Raw genomic sequence first — 15,491 nt, 5'->3', positions numbered from 1 at the left:
CTAGTCGAAAATCTGTGGCATGACTTGAAGATTTCTGTCCATCAATGCTCCCCACGCAACTTGACTGAGCTTGAACAGTTCTGTGCAGAGGAATGGGAAAATATCGTTCAATCAAGGTGTGCAAATTTGATGGAGACCTATCCCAACAGACTCACAGCTGTAATTGCTGTCAAAGGTGCTTCCACCAAGTGTTGACTCAGGGGGGTGGACACTCATCCAACCAAGATATTCTAGTTTGCATTTTTCATTAATTATCTGAAATTTGTGGAATTTATTTTTCAATTGGAAGTTGTTTGTGGATTACAATGTGTAAATAAAGGTGGAAAAAGTCTAATCTAATGCAATTTAATTCCAGGATGCAAGGCAACAGAAGGTGAAAATTTTGAAAGGGGGTGTAGACTTTCTATGGGCACTGTTTATGTGTATGTGTGTATATATATATATATATATATATATATATGTTGCCTTACCATATGTTGTTTTTATGTAAATGTATTTCGCTGTATATAGCCTACTGTTCTGGTTGTGGGGGTAGATGGAGGAATTTCATGGGAAAGTTAGGATTGAGTGGACGTGTAGGAAACATCGATCCAATTAACTAGGGAAACTGTGAGTTGAAGTGTTACGTGTCACCACATGGGGCAGGAAGGGGGGGGGGGTGGTGTGGTGTCATGAGATCGGATTAAGGATAAGTTCCCCCAGTATGTAATTGCCCCCCTGTGACTTTTCCCTATGTTCTTGTGTTACAAACCATGAAGAATTGCATTTTTATAACCTGACCAAGTAGGCAAGAAGCCCTGCCTCCAAGGGTGACGGTGGGTGAAGTCACCCCCTCCCCCCCCTACCCGAGGTTGATGATTGATGGGCGTGATGTTAGTGGTAGGAAGAAGAGGAGAGCGCAGGAGGCAGACTTCAGAGAGAGATAAGAAGGAGCACACGAGCGGAGTGAAGGACGCACATGGTCGAGAAAGAACGTAGCTCGGAGAAGGCCTGTAAGAACGGGGCTTTATGGCTGCCTTTCCTTTGACCCATCAAGACGACGGCACGATTCTCGTATTCATGCTGAGGAGATTTGGCTCGCATGGTGAAGCGAGACGCTGGCCATCGACTCTTAGCTTGTCGTATGAGATGGGCCTCAAAGCCTCGTGTATGTCACCGAAGCGGACGGCGCCATTCTAAGCTGCATGGGGTCTTTGAGCCTTGGTGTTGAATACTGCTCATAAATTGCCTGATGTACATTTGTCCCGCTGCGAGGGAGCGCTTTGGTGCTATTTTGCACGCCTCTACACATGCAGGATGAAGCGCCTTGATTCCAAGTTCCACAAAGACCATCTCCAGACCAAGCTAATGCCAGAATATAGGAAGGATTTTCTTTTATTTTGTTTCCCCTTGTCTGTATTTCAGTCTGTGTGGAGAGGCACCTCGACTTTAGACTTCAGTTTACCTCACGTATTATTATATTCTGATTGTTGTTTCTTGTAAATATTTCTATTGTCATTAAATTCCTGCATTTATTTAAGTTTCTGTGTCTATGTGTTTGTTGTGGGGTTCGAGCATAAACCCCCCCTGTGCATCCATCTCTGCCTCCGTCGCTCCACCATTGCGCCCCAGCGCTTTCACACGCATTATAATCTCCGAGGACCAACGTGTCCTCCTCCTTTTAAGGAAAACCACTCGGCTATCCAGGCTGGCGGTCTTGACCGCCCTTCACCCCAATTTGGGTCGGAGGGATTAGCACCTGGACCACCAGCACCGTGACAAATACATACGAGCCGAAACCCGTCACAGACGGATTCCGAAGGTTGATTATTGCTACTATGTGCGATGCACTCTTTCAGGTACGAAGTTTCTTTCAGTCCAGGTCACAGTACCGAGAAAAACGTGACGCGACCACTAGGAGGAGCACAAAATTGGTCCTTCAGTATTAAAATATATATATATATATATATATATATATATATATATATATATATATATATATATATATATGTATGTATATAGTTGCAGTTCTGCAAAGGCAATGGCACCCAACATACAGTGATCCCCAGGCAGTTATTTCAAAAAATATGCAAAATACAAGGAGTAATAAACACACTACAATGTCTTCCGTGGCTTGGAGCTGACGAAGCGCACACTACACACTGTGCCGCACACACATCGCGTGCCATTGATGCATTCAAATCTGCGTGCCAATTTCCAACTGCATCTCACCTTGCTTCACCCCTCGCTCACCAAACTTCACCACTTTGACCAACAACACCTCCTGCACACGGGAAAAATATTCCTGCACCCACTCTTACCTCTGGATTGATACAATTTGCCACTAAACAAAGGCGTGCTGCATGAGTCGGCTTTACTCAGACCGTGTGATGCGGGGACGAGCAACAGACATTAATAGCACCAACCGCGTCTTGCGCGAATGTTCCGGGTAAGCATGCGGGATTGATACGATCCTCGTCCAGTCGCCAGAACACGGCAAGACAGGGGCGGCAAGGAGAGGTAGTGGTAAGGGCGATTTGGGAGTTTGGTATGGGGCCTGGGTGTGCATTTTGGCTCATGGGGGGGGGGCGTGGGTGGCGGGTGTGCATAGCTATTCGGCATTCAGACTGCACATGGAGCATGTTCGGGGCCAGGGTGCCGGCTTATACACGATGTTGAGTCAGGAGCTCTGGACCGTGGCACGCCAGCTGTGCGAATGAGACTGCTTCCGGCCCCAGGAGCCTGGCAGGGCTTTGCTAGGCCCACTGGGGCCCAATAGAGAAGTGGGATTGGGATCACAGCGTGTTGCCTTTGGGTCGTCACCCACCCTTCGCCCAGGGCTTATAAAAGGCAGATTGCAGAACTGCTCGCTCTCTTCTTTGCCACCTTCTTCTCTGCTCATCTCGGCTCCTCATTGCCACTGCCCTTCGCTGGCTCTTCACTGGCTCTTCACTCGCGGTTGGTGTGCGACTGAGACGTTCTTCTTTTTGAGTGCCAGTCCGGAGCACACGTTGCCACGAGCCCCATGCAAAGTGACTAAGCCGGAGATAACGCGCCAACTCTCGAGGTGGGAATGCTCAAGCGGAGCATCCCACGGAGGTACACGCTATATCAGCAGACCTATGCACGACTCGGTTAGGAATCTTTCACCTCACGCATCCTCTCTCCTCTCTCTGTTTCCACCCCTCTATCTCATCCCCTTTGGAAACACAAAAGAGCATCATTACTGACTCTCAATCCCATTTTCCACTGGCACGACACCACACCCCCCCCCCATATTGCACGACACCACACCTCCCACTCTCAATCCTTAGACACCAGTATTTCTCCCTCCTACCTCCCCCAAAGCATACTGGGTTGCATTGGTTGGCCGACAGAGCCAGGTATTGCGAGGCTGTTTATCCTCATCTCCCCTTTATCTTTCTGGCTAGCTAATCTTCCTTAGGTGTGTGTGTGTGTGTGTGTGTGTGTGTGTGTGTGTGTGTGTGTGTGTGTGTGTGTGTGTGTGTGTGTGTGTGTGTGTGTGTGTGTGATAACGGGATAAGTCTGTTCTGTCTGCTTTTTGCAAATTGCTTGCCTTTTGTGGCACTCCACAAATTCCTTGCTATCCCTGCTGTACATACAAATACACCCAATTTGCTATGCCACATACCTTTCTTCGCTTGATTGTAAATAAATGCTTTGTATAAAAATGTTCCCAGCTCGTTTTCATCTTTTCCTTCATTGGTCCACCATTGTTCATATTCGAGCTTAGCCGGGACGTTATCCCCCAATGATCTGTTTCCTAGCCGGTACGTCCTTGGGCAGTTACGCTCGGCTGCATCTGATCCGGTAAAGTGATCCGGTTTGAACAAGGCATACCGAGGGCATGTCCCCCGGTAATTAGATCACGTGACCATTGGGTTAACAATATTTATTAGATGGAAGACCCGAAGTCACGTGGTGGAGTTATTGGCGTTCACGGTCGATTGGTGACCCGACGCGTCACGGAGTTATTCATGTGCGATGGCCTGCGATTCCGGAGAGTCTGGTGTGAACCCAAGGTAGTTTTCCTTCTTATGGTCTTCTCGCCTCGACCCCCGGGTCCGCAACAATATATAAACACACACAGACACATGCACACACAATTATTTTTGATCAGTCATTGAAATTTTAAATTTTCTACATTGCTGAGGTTTTTGCATCCAAATGCCACAAAGCTATAAGTAATGCAAAAAATATATAATGAAAATTGTGTATGATACTTTGTTAGCTTTCTGTTTTTCAATCTGTGCTGTCAATTTCATCACAACACAAATTCCGAAACATGCAGGGACATTGCTGCATGACGATCCTGTGGTGGTGCCAGTCCAAGCACTGAGCAATGCTTCACTGAGTCTGGCATGCTTGGAATGAGCACAAGGATGCTGCCAAGGTGATTTTGGGGGGTGAGCTTTCTCCTTCCTTCTTCCACAGCCAAGCAAGATGGGCTGTTCTTTAGTAAGAGTTTCCTTCTTTAGCATGAGATATTTCTTTCATGCTGAGCTTGGCTGCAGACAGGTCCACTTCAAAGCTTTGCATTCGTCTAGTGTCCCAGCTGATAGTATCCCACCTGTCATAAATTCGTTGTTGGTGTTACCAGGGTAACAAGTAATGTGGGTGGCTTTTTGAGTTTGGTTTGTGGTGGTCAGCGCCTACACTGTTAAAATGAAATGGGTTGCTTGATGTTGAACCTGACAAACGAAGCATTCTCAAGCATCAGTGGTGTAGATTTATTTATGTCGATCACAGTATCACTTTGCAGATCATGTGAAATTTTGCATTTGATTGATTGATTGATTCATTAATGTGCAGCTTATGGCTGCTGGTATGCATAATGATTGCAAGTGTGGCTATTCCACTTATGCAGTCCCCCCCTCCCCCCCTGTTGGCAACAGCAAGATATTAGAATTGGGCAGTATGCCAGCAATAACTCAATTAATGTTCATCAAAAGACACTGCATGTTCTTTAGCATCCACCAACCAATGTGAGCAGACAGTTCCTCAAGCTTAATGAATATCTGAGGGATGGCCTACTCATTGATGCATACCCTGCTTGCAAAGAACCAATTGAAAAGGTCATAGTTGTTTCGAGAACCAAATCCAGACAAGAAAGTTCAAAGGAAAAAGCACCAACTCTGCACCATTCTTTCACAATTGCTGAATAACAATAACAACACTGGAAATAATCTCAAAATGCAAAGTATGTCCACGTCTGCTTTGTGCTTAAACTAAACGTGATGAAAAACACACACACACACACACACACACACACACACACACACACACACACACACACACACACACACACACACACACACACACACACACACACACACACACACACACACACACACACACACACACTTGCAAAATCCTTTCTCCTGCTGCATTGGGGACAGGATAAACAACAGTTCTCTGTCAACAATATGGGAGTTTTGAAATGCATAATCCACCCCAGAATGCTTTGCATACATGCACAGAAACCCCAAGCAACAACGGTCATTGGGGCACACTAAAATACAGTCATGGCCAAAAATATTGGAACCCTTGCACTTTTTTGATGCATCTTTTTTGATTCAATGATGTACCATTTCTTCCAGAAAATTGTTGAACTTAAAAAATCTTTTGGTATCCACATATGTATTTCTTTGGTTTGTAGTGGAGCAAAACAAAAAAAGCTGATAAAATTACAAAATCTGAGCTCATTCCACATAGAAATCCTAAAATGGCCGAGACAATATTATTGGCATCTTTTAGAAGTTGTTAGAAACAATTCGATTTCAAGCAGGTGATTCTCCTTTACCTTGGAAATGAACTCACCCGTGGTGAGTTGCAGGTGCTTGTAATATAAAAATCACTCATTCACCCAGTTTGAATGGAGAAAAGGAGTCATTCTGCTGTTTTGTGTCACTGTGTGTACCTCCAATGAGCATGGAGAAAAAAAGAAAACCAGAGAATTGTCTGAGGAGGTTCAGACACAAGATTGGAACCAAGCATGCATAATCTCAAGGCTACAAGCCCATCTCCAGAGACCTTGATGTTCCTGTGTCCATCGTACCCAATGTTATCAGTAAGTGTAAGGCCCATGGCATTGCAGCGAACCTCCCTGGACATGGCCGCAAGAGAAAACTTGATCGAAGATTGCACCGAAGGATTGTTTGAATGGTGGAGAAAGCACCTCAATCAACTGCCAAACAGATTCAAACTGACCTTCAGACACAAGGTACAACAGTATAAACTTGCACCATCTGTTGCCAACTCAGTGAAAGGGGGTTCTATGGCAGGAGACCCGCGAGGTCCCCACCGCCGCCGGGAGGTCCCCACCGCCGCCGGGAGGTCCCCACCGCCGCCGGGAGGTCCCCACCGCCGCCGGGAGGACCCCACCGCCGCCGGGAGGACCCCACCGCCGCCGGGAGGACCCCACCGCCGCCGGGAGGACCCCACCTCCGCCGGGAGGACCCCACCTCCGCCGGGAGGACCCCACCTCTGCCGGGAGGACCCCACCGCTGAGATATATTGATATAGATATATACGAGGCGTGTTCAAAAAGTATCCAACTTTAATTTTTCGTGCGTAAACAAATGAAGTTAGGGAGGCGTGGTTTGGTGCACGTATGTAGGCGATCCTAATCCGTATGCGTGAATATTTTCCCGCCTGCAGAAGCTGTCGGTCGCCGACAGACCGCCGATGAGTAAGGAAGTGTAAGTGAGCGCCGTTGGATTTTCGTTTTTGACAAAATGACGGATCACTGTGGTCTCATCGCCAGTGTTCAATGTGTTGAAGTTGGGATCGCTGTTCACAGTCTCCAGCATGTCCTGTGCGATCTCCAAACTGAGTTGCTTCTGCTCGATCATTTGCAGCTTTGGCACGAACTTCGCTGAGATTTTCCTTAAGCCCAAATCCTCAGTCACAATGGAATGTACGGATCCAATGCTGACGCCCGCCTCGTCTGCAAGTTCTGTGATCGTGATTCGACAATCCTGCATCAGCAGGGTCCTCACTTGGTCAATGACGATCTCATTTCTGTTGGAGAAGATAGACTTTGAATGAACCCTGGTCGAAAACAATAAAAAAATGAAGTTCATTATATCTCAGAGACAATGAGTCAGATATACATGAAACTGGTATGGTCGGTTCATGATATGTCCTAGTTATGTGTGAGAAAGAACCGTTGCTATGGACCCTTCCGTTGCCTAGCAACGGCCGAAAAACCTCTAAATGTGGGGGTATTTTAACGAAAAAACAATCTGCAGCATTAAGCCTTGAAGCTGGAATCATGAATTTTCTTGTGCTTAATCCTCAGGTCATTCCCCATCGAACGGGCCCATTGCGTCAGGTTCTATTGGGTAGGCGACTACCGGCTTGTCTGTCTGTCTGTCCCGAGCAAAGCTCCATGGGTTTTGATCCGATCCCGATAAAATTTTGGTGGGAGGTTTATATCATGATCTAGTTGTGTTTTCCTGAGAATGGGCGTGGTGCGCCCATTATGGGCAGAGCCACGCCCAAAAAACATGTGTTTATAGGGGTAGCCGATTTCAATTTGCATCTTCTCCTGGGGCTTTGTCGAATCTGGCAGGGGTTTCAGTATTTGGTTCGCCCAATGGCACCTGCATAGCCCCACGGAGCTCGATTTTTCATTTTTGTCACAAGGTCACGAACTTAGAAAATTGTGAATTGTATTTTTAGGGGGTAGCCGATTTCATTTTGCATCTTCTCCGAGGGGTTTGTCGAATCTGGCAGGGGTTTTCGGTATTTGGTTAGCCCAATGGCACTTGCATAGCCCCATGGAGCTCGATATATATATATATATATATATATATATATATATATATATATATATATATATATATATATATATATATATATATATATATATAATTTTTTTTTTCATTTTCGTCACAAGGTCACGAATTTAGAAAATTGCGAATTTTGACATAAAAATCCATCTTCTCCAAGGGATTTGTTGAATCTGGCAGGGGTTTCGGTATTTGGTTAGCCCAATGGCACCTGCATAGCCCCACGGAGCTCTATTTTTCATTTTCGTGTCAAGGTCACAAGGTCACAAACTTAGAAAATTTTGAATTTTGACATAAAAATCATACGACCGCCCAAACTTTGAGAGCAAGGATGACAATATTTTTTATGCATAATCTTGAGGTCATTCCCTACCTAAAGTCTTCAAACCATTTTGCTCTATCTCGAACACCTTGCCCGTGGCGCCCCCTTCAAGTTTGTTTTTATGCTGATTTCATCGAAGTATGGATAATCCGATGAGTGTGAAATGCCATATAGCCTATATGACGTTATATTGTTCCTGGAATGTTCCAGAGGAGGTTTTGCACCAAAGGTCATAATCTTTGACCTTTGACCTTTAAAGTTCACAAAGGTCAAATTTTCAAAGTTGTGGGAATCGAACCGGTTTTTCGACCTTCTTCGACGAACTAACTCCAATAAGCTATAGCACGTATCCTGTTTCCTTATTTTAATGTCCACAACATTGTTTTGTGACCTTTAAAGGTTATGCAAAGGTCAAATTTTTAAAGTTGTTGAACGAAACCGGGTTTTCGACATTTTGCAGCGAATAACCTGTCACTCGTACCACATCTTGTTGATCGTTTTTATAACTTGGTCAAACATTATCACATTGTCTCATCCTTGACTTCTGAAACAATCTACATCGTCAAATACCACTCGTGAACCATTGTCGTCTTCACACTTGTAGTATTTAAATACATTTAAAAAATTTATTTATATAAACATCTAATTCATAATATTTCACTATTCATATTGTATTTCACCAATTGCCCTCAGTAGAGGAAAGGTTATTGCATGTGGGTCTGTTTGTTTGTTACTTGCAAAATCAAAGATTTTTCAAGTATATTGGGTCGCCGAAATAGGTGACCCTTATTGTCAATAATTCTGTCCGTTTGTTTGGATGTTTTTTCGTTTGTCATCATCATAATTGGTAGTAAACATGGGCGGATTTTGACCAAACTCGGGTGGTAGGTACATCTTATGACCTAGTGCTTTGGAAATTGTGATGGTTGCTAGGGACGCTTTGGTTCCCGAGTAACAACCGAAAAACCTTCAAAATCGGTACCGTTCACGCGAAATAAATTCCGAAAGCCATTATCCCACGTAGGGTTATGAAATTTGGCACGAATGATCTGCAGGTGATGCTCTATAAAATATATTCCGTTTTTTTGTGATATATGGAATACTTTACCCGCAGCGCCCCCTACAATTAGGGTATGCGCGAAAATTGGTGAAAATTGAAGGCCCCCTAGCGACCAGGTGAGTGCATCAATACGAATGAAACTTTGCAGGTTCATGGTACTCAATGAGTACTACAACTTTGCCTCAGGACATATTGACCGATTTTGCTTTGGTCAAGGGTCAAAGGTCAATTAGTGCAAAAATTGATAATATGTGAGAGCTGGAGGTGCCTTCGCGCCAAATGCTACTCCTCCTAGGGTTATGGTCGGATGGTCATGAAAATTCACACTAATAGTCTGGAATACATTGTGCACAAACGATCAAGCCCGATTTTCGATTTAGATCTTTGTTCACCCACAGCACCCCCTCGAACTTTGGGGATTTCCGATTTCAAACCGCATTTTCGGTACTTTTCATTCAAATGGATACCGAGTAGTTACCAGTTGATGGAACTGGATGAGATTTGATATGCATAATCTAAAGGTGAATCCCTATCCGCTATATGACATCCATTTTACTCTCTATCTTATAGTTTCCATGCTCGGCGACCCATCGCCGCCTACCGGCTTGTTCTGTCTGTCTGTCACTTACAGGTCGCAATTTTAAACCGATCTCCAAGAAACTTCACCACATATTTGTCATAAGGAAGAAGCCTCTTGTTTTTGAGGTCAAAAGGTCAACATAGGCCAAAGGTCAACAACTTAGGTGAGATTTCTCAAATCCTCAATTTTCATTCGATTGACTTGAAATTTGAAGAGGATTTATATCTTGCGTCACTGGATTAAACCAGCCAATTATTTTTGAGGTTAACGTCGACCAAAAGGTCAACATAGGCCCAAGGTCAAAAACTAGGTGGTATTTCTAAAATCCTCAATTTTCATCCAATTGAATTGAAATTTGAAGAGGATTTATATTTCAAGTCACCAAATTCAACCAGGCAATTATTTTTGAGGTCAACATAGACCAAAAGGTCAACATCGGCCAAAGGTCAACAACTTATGTGAGATTTCTAAAATCCTCAATTTTCATCCGATTGACATGAAATTTGAAAACGATTTTCATATCAGATCACAGAATTCAACCACCAATTCTTTTCAAGATCAGCATTGACCAAAAGGACATAGGCCAGATTTCTAAAATTGTCAATATTCATCCGATTGACTTGAAATTTGAAAAGTCGTTGCATATTTGGTCATTGAATTCAACTACCAATTATTTTTGAGGTCAAATTGGTTTTATGGATTTTGCAAGTATCGTGTTCTGTGTAACATTGTCTTCTTGCTTGTTTGTTTGCTGTTTGTTTGTTTGTCCGTCTGTGTGCAGGATATCTCAAAAAGTTATGGACGAAGTTGGACGAAACTTTTGTGGACAGGTTTGGTGTGTGACGTGGACCAATTGATTCGATTTTGGTGAAGATCCGGATCTGATTGTTCTTAAAGTGATTCTTCACCATTGAGAGATAGGGCCAAAAATAATATGCTGTTTTGCACAATATTTCAAACGGTTATGAACGGATTCGGATGAAACTTGGTGAATGAGTTGGGTAGGTGACAAGAACAAGCTGATTACATTTTGGTGAAGGTGTGGATGCAGACCTGGCCTATTGGTTGGCTCCAAGCCTGGTGGTGGCTGGCTTGGGATCTTAGGGTCCTGAGTTTGAGCCCCTGTCAGATGTTCAATTAACACGAGGTGGGGTTGACTCAGCCTGCCATCCTTCTGAGGCCAGCCAAATGAGTACCAGTTTACTGTTAAGAGGTTCATTGCATGAGTCGCACAGCCGTACCCTCAGCCAATGATGCTACCTCCAGTCTTCTGCTGTTCACGAAGGAGGAGTGGGCTACAAAACGTAAACTATTCAGCCTGGTGGAGGTATACTCTCTACCGAATGATGTTTTAGTTTCTTTTTCTGTCTCAGCCACATGACCACCCCCAGCTCGAGGATGCACACCTCTTCAGCAACACATTCCTGCTTAAATTCCCCAAATCCAAAGCTTTGTACCCTCCTGCATCCTCTTGTTAATCTTTTCTCCTGTTTGTGGAACCGCCTTCCAGAGATGGTTAAATCCCAGTCTTCCATCCAGTATTTCAAGTAAGTGGTGCACCATCATCTATTCTGATCTCTGACTCCTATTTGCAATTTTTTCTACCCCATTTACCAAACCTAAACCCAACATCATTACTTTCAGATGACTGTTTCATTGCCTTATGTTTCTTCATGTTCAAGAGGTTTCCTTTATTGCCTTTGAGATCACAAAATGGGGGCTTATGGCAATTTTACCCCTGATCAGAATGCTGTTCGCTATTTTCAGGTTTCTGGGTCCTGGTCCTCATTATTCCCCACACTTTTTCTTTCTTGGGTACTCTGTTTATCAAGTTGGTTTGGAGGTGTGATCCCACTTCAGACCTCTCTACTTGGTTATTTTCCCACTCATGTAACGAACCTCTGGGACCTCCTGGAGTATCCCCATTGCACTACATGAGCTATCTCACTCTCAAGGAGCCTGATTAGCATACTTTTTCATGTGCTGTTCAACATTCTTTACCTGAGGTCCTCCCTTCTTGTATCTGGGTCACTATAAACTGTCCTATATCCTGTGCCCTTGTGGCATTCAATGCCATAAACAATTCATGGTTCCCAAGGCTTTGTGCTTGCATCCCAAAACAACTCCAACTCTCAGACCAAACCCTCAATTTCACCCAATTTAAACTTCATACCTATTTTCCTACTACACCTTTTTTCATGCTCTAGGGACCAACAGCTTCACAGCTCCAAATTATGAATTCACTAGCCCCTCCAACTCTCAGATCAGCATTCAACTGGAAGCTATTTCCAGTAGGGGATGCTATTCTCTCACGATCCCCCCCCCCCCCCCACACCATAGATCTAAAATTTGGTTTCCTATCCTTCTTCACCCACGAGCAAAACCAGTCACACAATCTTCTTTATTTCCAAATTCTAGCCAGCCAGAAAAGGAAGGAGAAAGGCACACCTTGTGTTCTAGTAAGTCACCAAATTGGTACAAGTTCACAGTTTTCAAAGTAAAATTTACCTGACACCAATTGTCCAGCCAGCACCTGTAATGGAAACCATTCCTTGTGGAAGCATTTGGATCATCGATGGAATGGCAATGTTACAGGAGCTCCTACTCCCACCTGCACCAAGTACTATTCTTGAGCTTACACACTGCAGCTGGAAGAAAACAAGTTGTGAAGAGTGGCAGGGCAAAGGAAAAGGTAGTTGCTCTTGTGGACATCACAATGTGCCATGCACAGATCTCTCTGCATGTATTGACTGCAAAAATATTGTCAGAATTGAGAGTGATGTGGATGATGCTGAAGAACACTAATCATTCTGAGTGCATCTGAATTATTTCAATAGATGCGCGTATTCAAAGGAAGTATGACTGCCAGTTGTTGTTCCTTGCAATTAACCTCGTACTTGTTTACCTCACACCCATACATGTACATTACTTTGGAAAAAAAACATTTTCAAAGTATTTAAAAAGTAACTGATCAGAATGGTTTGATTTCCATAAATCTGAAAATTCTTTAAGAACAAGAAGCGAATACTTCGATATCGCGCGGCTGGGGGCAGTAAACGTCTCGGTTAAGAATGATGAAACAATTTTGCAGTTATAAAATTTCAATGTCGACATGGTGAATTAGCATGCATGATGGGAAGAGTTGTGACGTTGGACAAGTTTATATTTATAGCCTTCAGATCAAAGGGACGTAAGCGGCTATAAGTGTGACAGAAGACGTGACATTAGATACAGGACAGAATAGCCAATTATATAACAGCGCGATGTCGCCGCGCTGTAATAGCCACTTCTGTCACCAAAAAAGAGGAAGAAATCACTTCCACAAGACGTTTTATAAACACTTCTGGTGAAAAACAATGAAGAACGAGAGTTACAACGCTGCACGTCAACAACTAACAGAACAGGAAGATTATCACTTCCTGCCCAGAAAATCAACTTCCGGCGTCACACAGAAAACGATTCAGCACAAAAAACGTCGCTCTTCCGCATTAACCCCGCCCACAATTCGGCAATCTCCGCCCACATCACACCCAACAATAAGTGTGACAGAAGACACAGGACAGAATAGCCAATTATATAACAGCGCGATGTCGCCGCGCTGTAATCTTGTGATTGCAGATGCTCTGTACATTACACCAATGTTGTTCATAAAGGTACAGTATAAAATTATCTGTGATGTTCTGCTCTCTATCTCCATTTTTCTTTGCTAATTGCTTATTTTTAAAATCTCCTTTCTGTGAAGCTGTCTTCTTTCTTTGAGTGGTTTTTCATGAATAAACTAGCTATTTGATATACAAATACGATGATGGTGTGAGTGTTTGCTTTCGACGAATCTTCCCCCCTTCGTTGGTGTGCTCACTAAGCATTATGCATTATGCATTGTGCGATGGCTGTATAGGCCAATGTGGGACCCAAAGCGTTGACCACAAACATCGGAGGTATTGACTGGTCCTGGCATAGATTGATGTTGACCGGTTTTCCTTTCTTGCCTCCACTGTCTCTCGATGGCAAGTCTTCCACATTCAAAGTGCTCCAGACCTTTGCGGCAAATGTTATGCCAAGCTGACCTGTTTGTGGCCTGATGTTCCCAGGTGATGATTGGAATGGCACAAGACTTGTGTCGACTTTTATGTCCTTATAGTGCTTCTTTTGTCTACGATGTGACAGTTTACCAAATGTAAGTGGACTGTTGAAAAGCACTTGGGATTCTGTGGTCTTCCATACATGTGAGGTGTCCTGACCAGCAAAGCTGAGCTTGCATCAGGAAATACTTCATTCCTTGGATGTGACAGTGGTCTAGGATTGAGGTGTTAGGTATTCTCTCTCACCAGGTGATGCCAAGAATCTTCTGAACGCATTGTGTGTGGAATTTATTGAGGCGTTTGAAACAGCTATAATAGAGTGTCCATGATTCGCATCCATACAGGCGTGTCGACAAAATAACGGCATGATAAACACTGATCTTGGTGTCCAGGCAAAAGCCACATTCGTGCCAGAAGCAGTGTGTCAACCTTCCAAATGAGACACATGCAGATCTTGGTGTTACTTCATTGTCAGTTATTGCATTTAGAGACAACACCTCCAAGGTAGCAGAACTTATGGACAAGTTTGAGTGGCGTGTCATCGATGGTAATGGATGAGATTGTATACACACCTTCTCGTCTCTGCTGAAGCTTAGTGTTGGTCTTCTTGAAGCTAATTGTAAGGCCATTGCAACGAGCTGATTGCGCAGATTATGAATCAAAAGTGCGCAGTCATCGGCGAAAAGTAGATCACGGAGCAACATTTCTGTGATTCTTAACTTTTCCTTCAGACACTGAAAATTGAAGATGCTACCGTCAGTGTGAAACTGGATCAATACTCCCTGGGTGCAATCTTTGAATGCGTCGTGAAGCATAGAGGAAAACACAATGCCAAATAATATGGGAGCTAAGACGCAGCCTTGTTTTATGGCATTGGCAACAGGAAATTACTCAGAAGTACATCCACTGTCCCTCACATGAACAACATGCCTTCATGGAAGGATCTGATGATGTTGACCAACTTAATGGGATTGCCGACCTTGGACAATGGATTCCACATGCCTTCTCGACTGACCAAATCAAATGCTTTTGTAAGGTCGACGAACACCATGTATAGATCACAATGATGTTCTTTGCTTTTCTCCTGAAGTTGACGAGCAGAGAACATATTGGTCGTGCCACATCCGGCACGAATGCTTCATTGGCTTTCTGTGGTGATACTATTGACAACTGTTGACATGCGATTAAGAATGATGCAGGCGAGTATTTTCCCAGCAATACATAGTAGGGACACACCACAATAGTTGTTGACACATGAGCTATCACCTTTGCACTTGTAGAAGGGACCATTTGTGGCATTTTTAAGGATCTGGGGTACTGACTCTTCACTCCAGATGGTTTTGTAAAGTTGGGTCAGTCGAGTGATGGTTGGCACCGCTAAAACTGGAAAACCTCAGAGAGGAGACAGTCGTCACCAGTGGCCTTTCCAGATGACATCTCTGATAGCTCTGGTGGTCTCTATTGTAGTCAGAGGGTGGGCAAGGTCCTCTAATATTGGCAGCTGATGAGAGTCGATGGCCGCATCCAAAATGGAAGAGGGGTGATTAAGGACACCATTAAAGTTTCTCCTTATACCTTACACTCACATGACCTAACTGTCATTCCATCGCTTTGCTGGGCATAGCGGTGCGTGCCTGTAATCTGGCTACTC

The 15,491-nt window shown here is 44.0% G+C and overlaps 1 protein-coding gene across 8 annotated transcripts in view; it reads left to right on the top strand.

Annotated features, from left to right (window-relative positions):
* Positions 1 to 15,491, top strand: part of LOC147029952 (ADAMTS-like protein 1) — a 545,848-nt gene that overhangs the window by 23,362 nt on the left and 506,995 nt on the right. For 7 of the 8 annotated variants that reach the window (XM_085873493.1, XM_085873499.1, XM_085873494.1 and 4 more), the window contains exon 2: positions 4,292 to 4,393. In XM_085873493.1, coding sequence (XP_085729619.1) covers positions 4,362 to 4,393 — 32 coding nt within the window. In that variant the 5' untranslated portion in view covers positions 4,292 to 4,361. Of the gene's footprint in view, positions 1 to 4,291; positions 4,407 to 15,491 lie in introns of those variants that run through there. The other variant, XM_085873497.1, reaches the window with a different exon arrangement.

This window comes from Eptatretus burgeri, chromosome 3 (assembly GCF_056783735.1).
Source record: "Eptatretus burgeri isolate ZD-2024b chromosome 3, Ebu_testis_v1, whole genome shotgun sequence".
NCBI lineage: Eukaryota > Metazoa > Chordata > Myxini > Myxiniformes > Myxinidae > Eptatretus > Eptatretus burgeri.
Note: the sequence above shows the minus strand (reverse complement) of the source record. Positions and strands in the feature narration are given on the sequence as shown.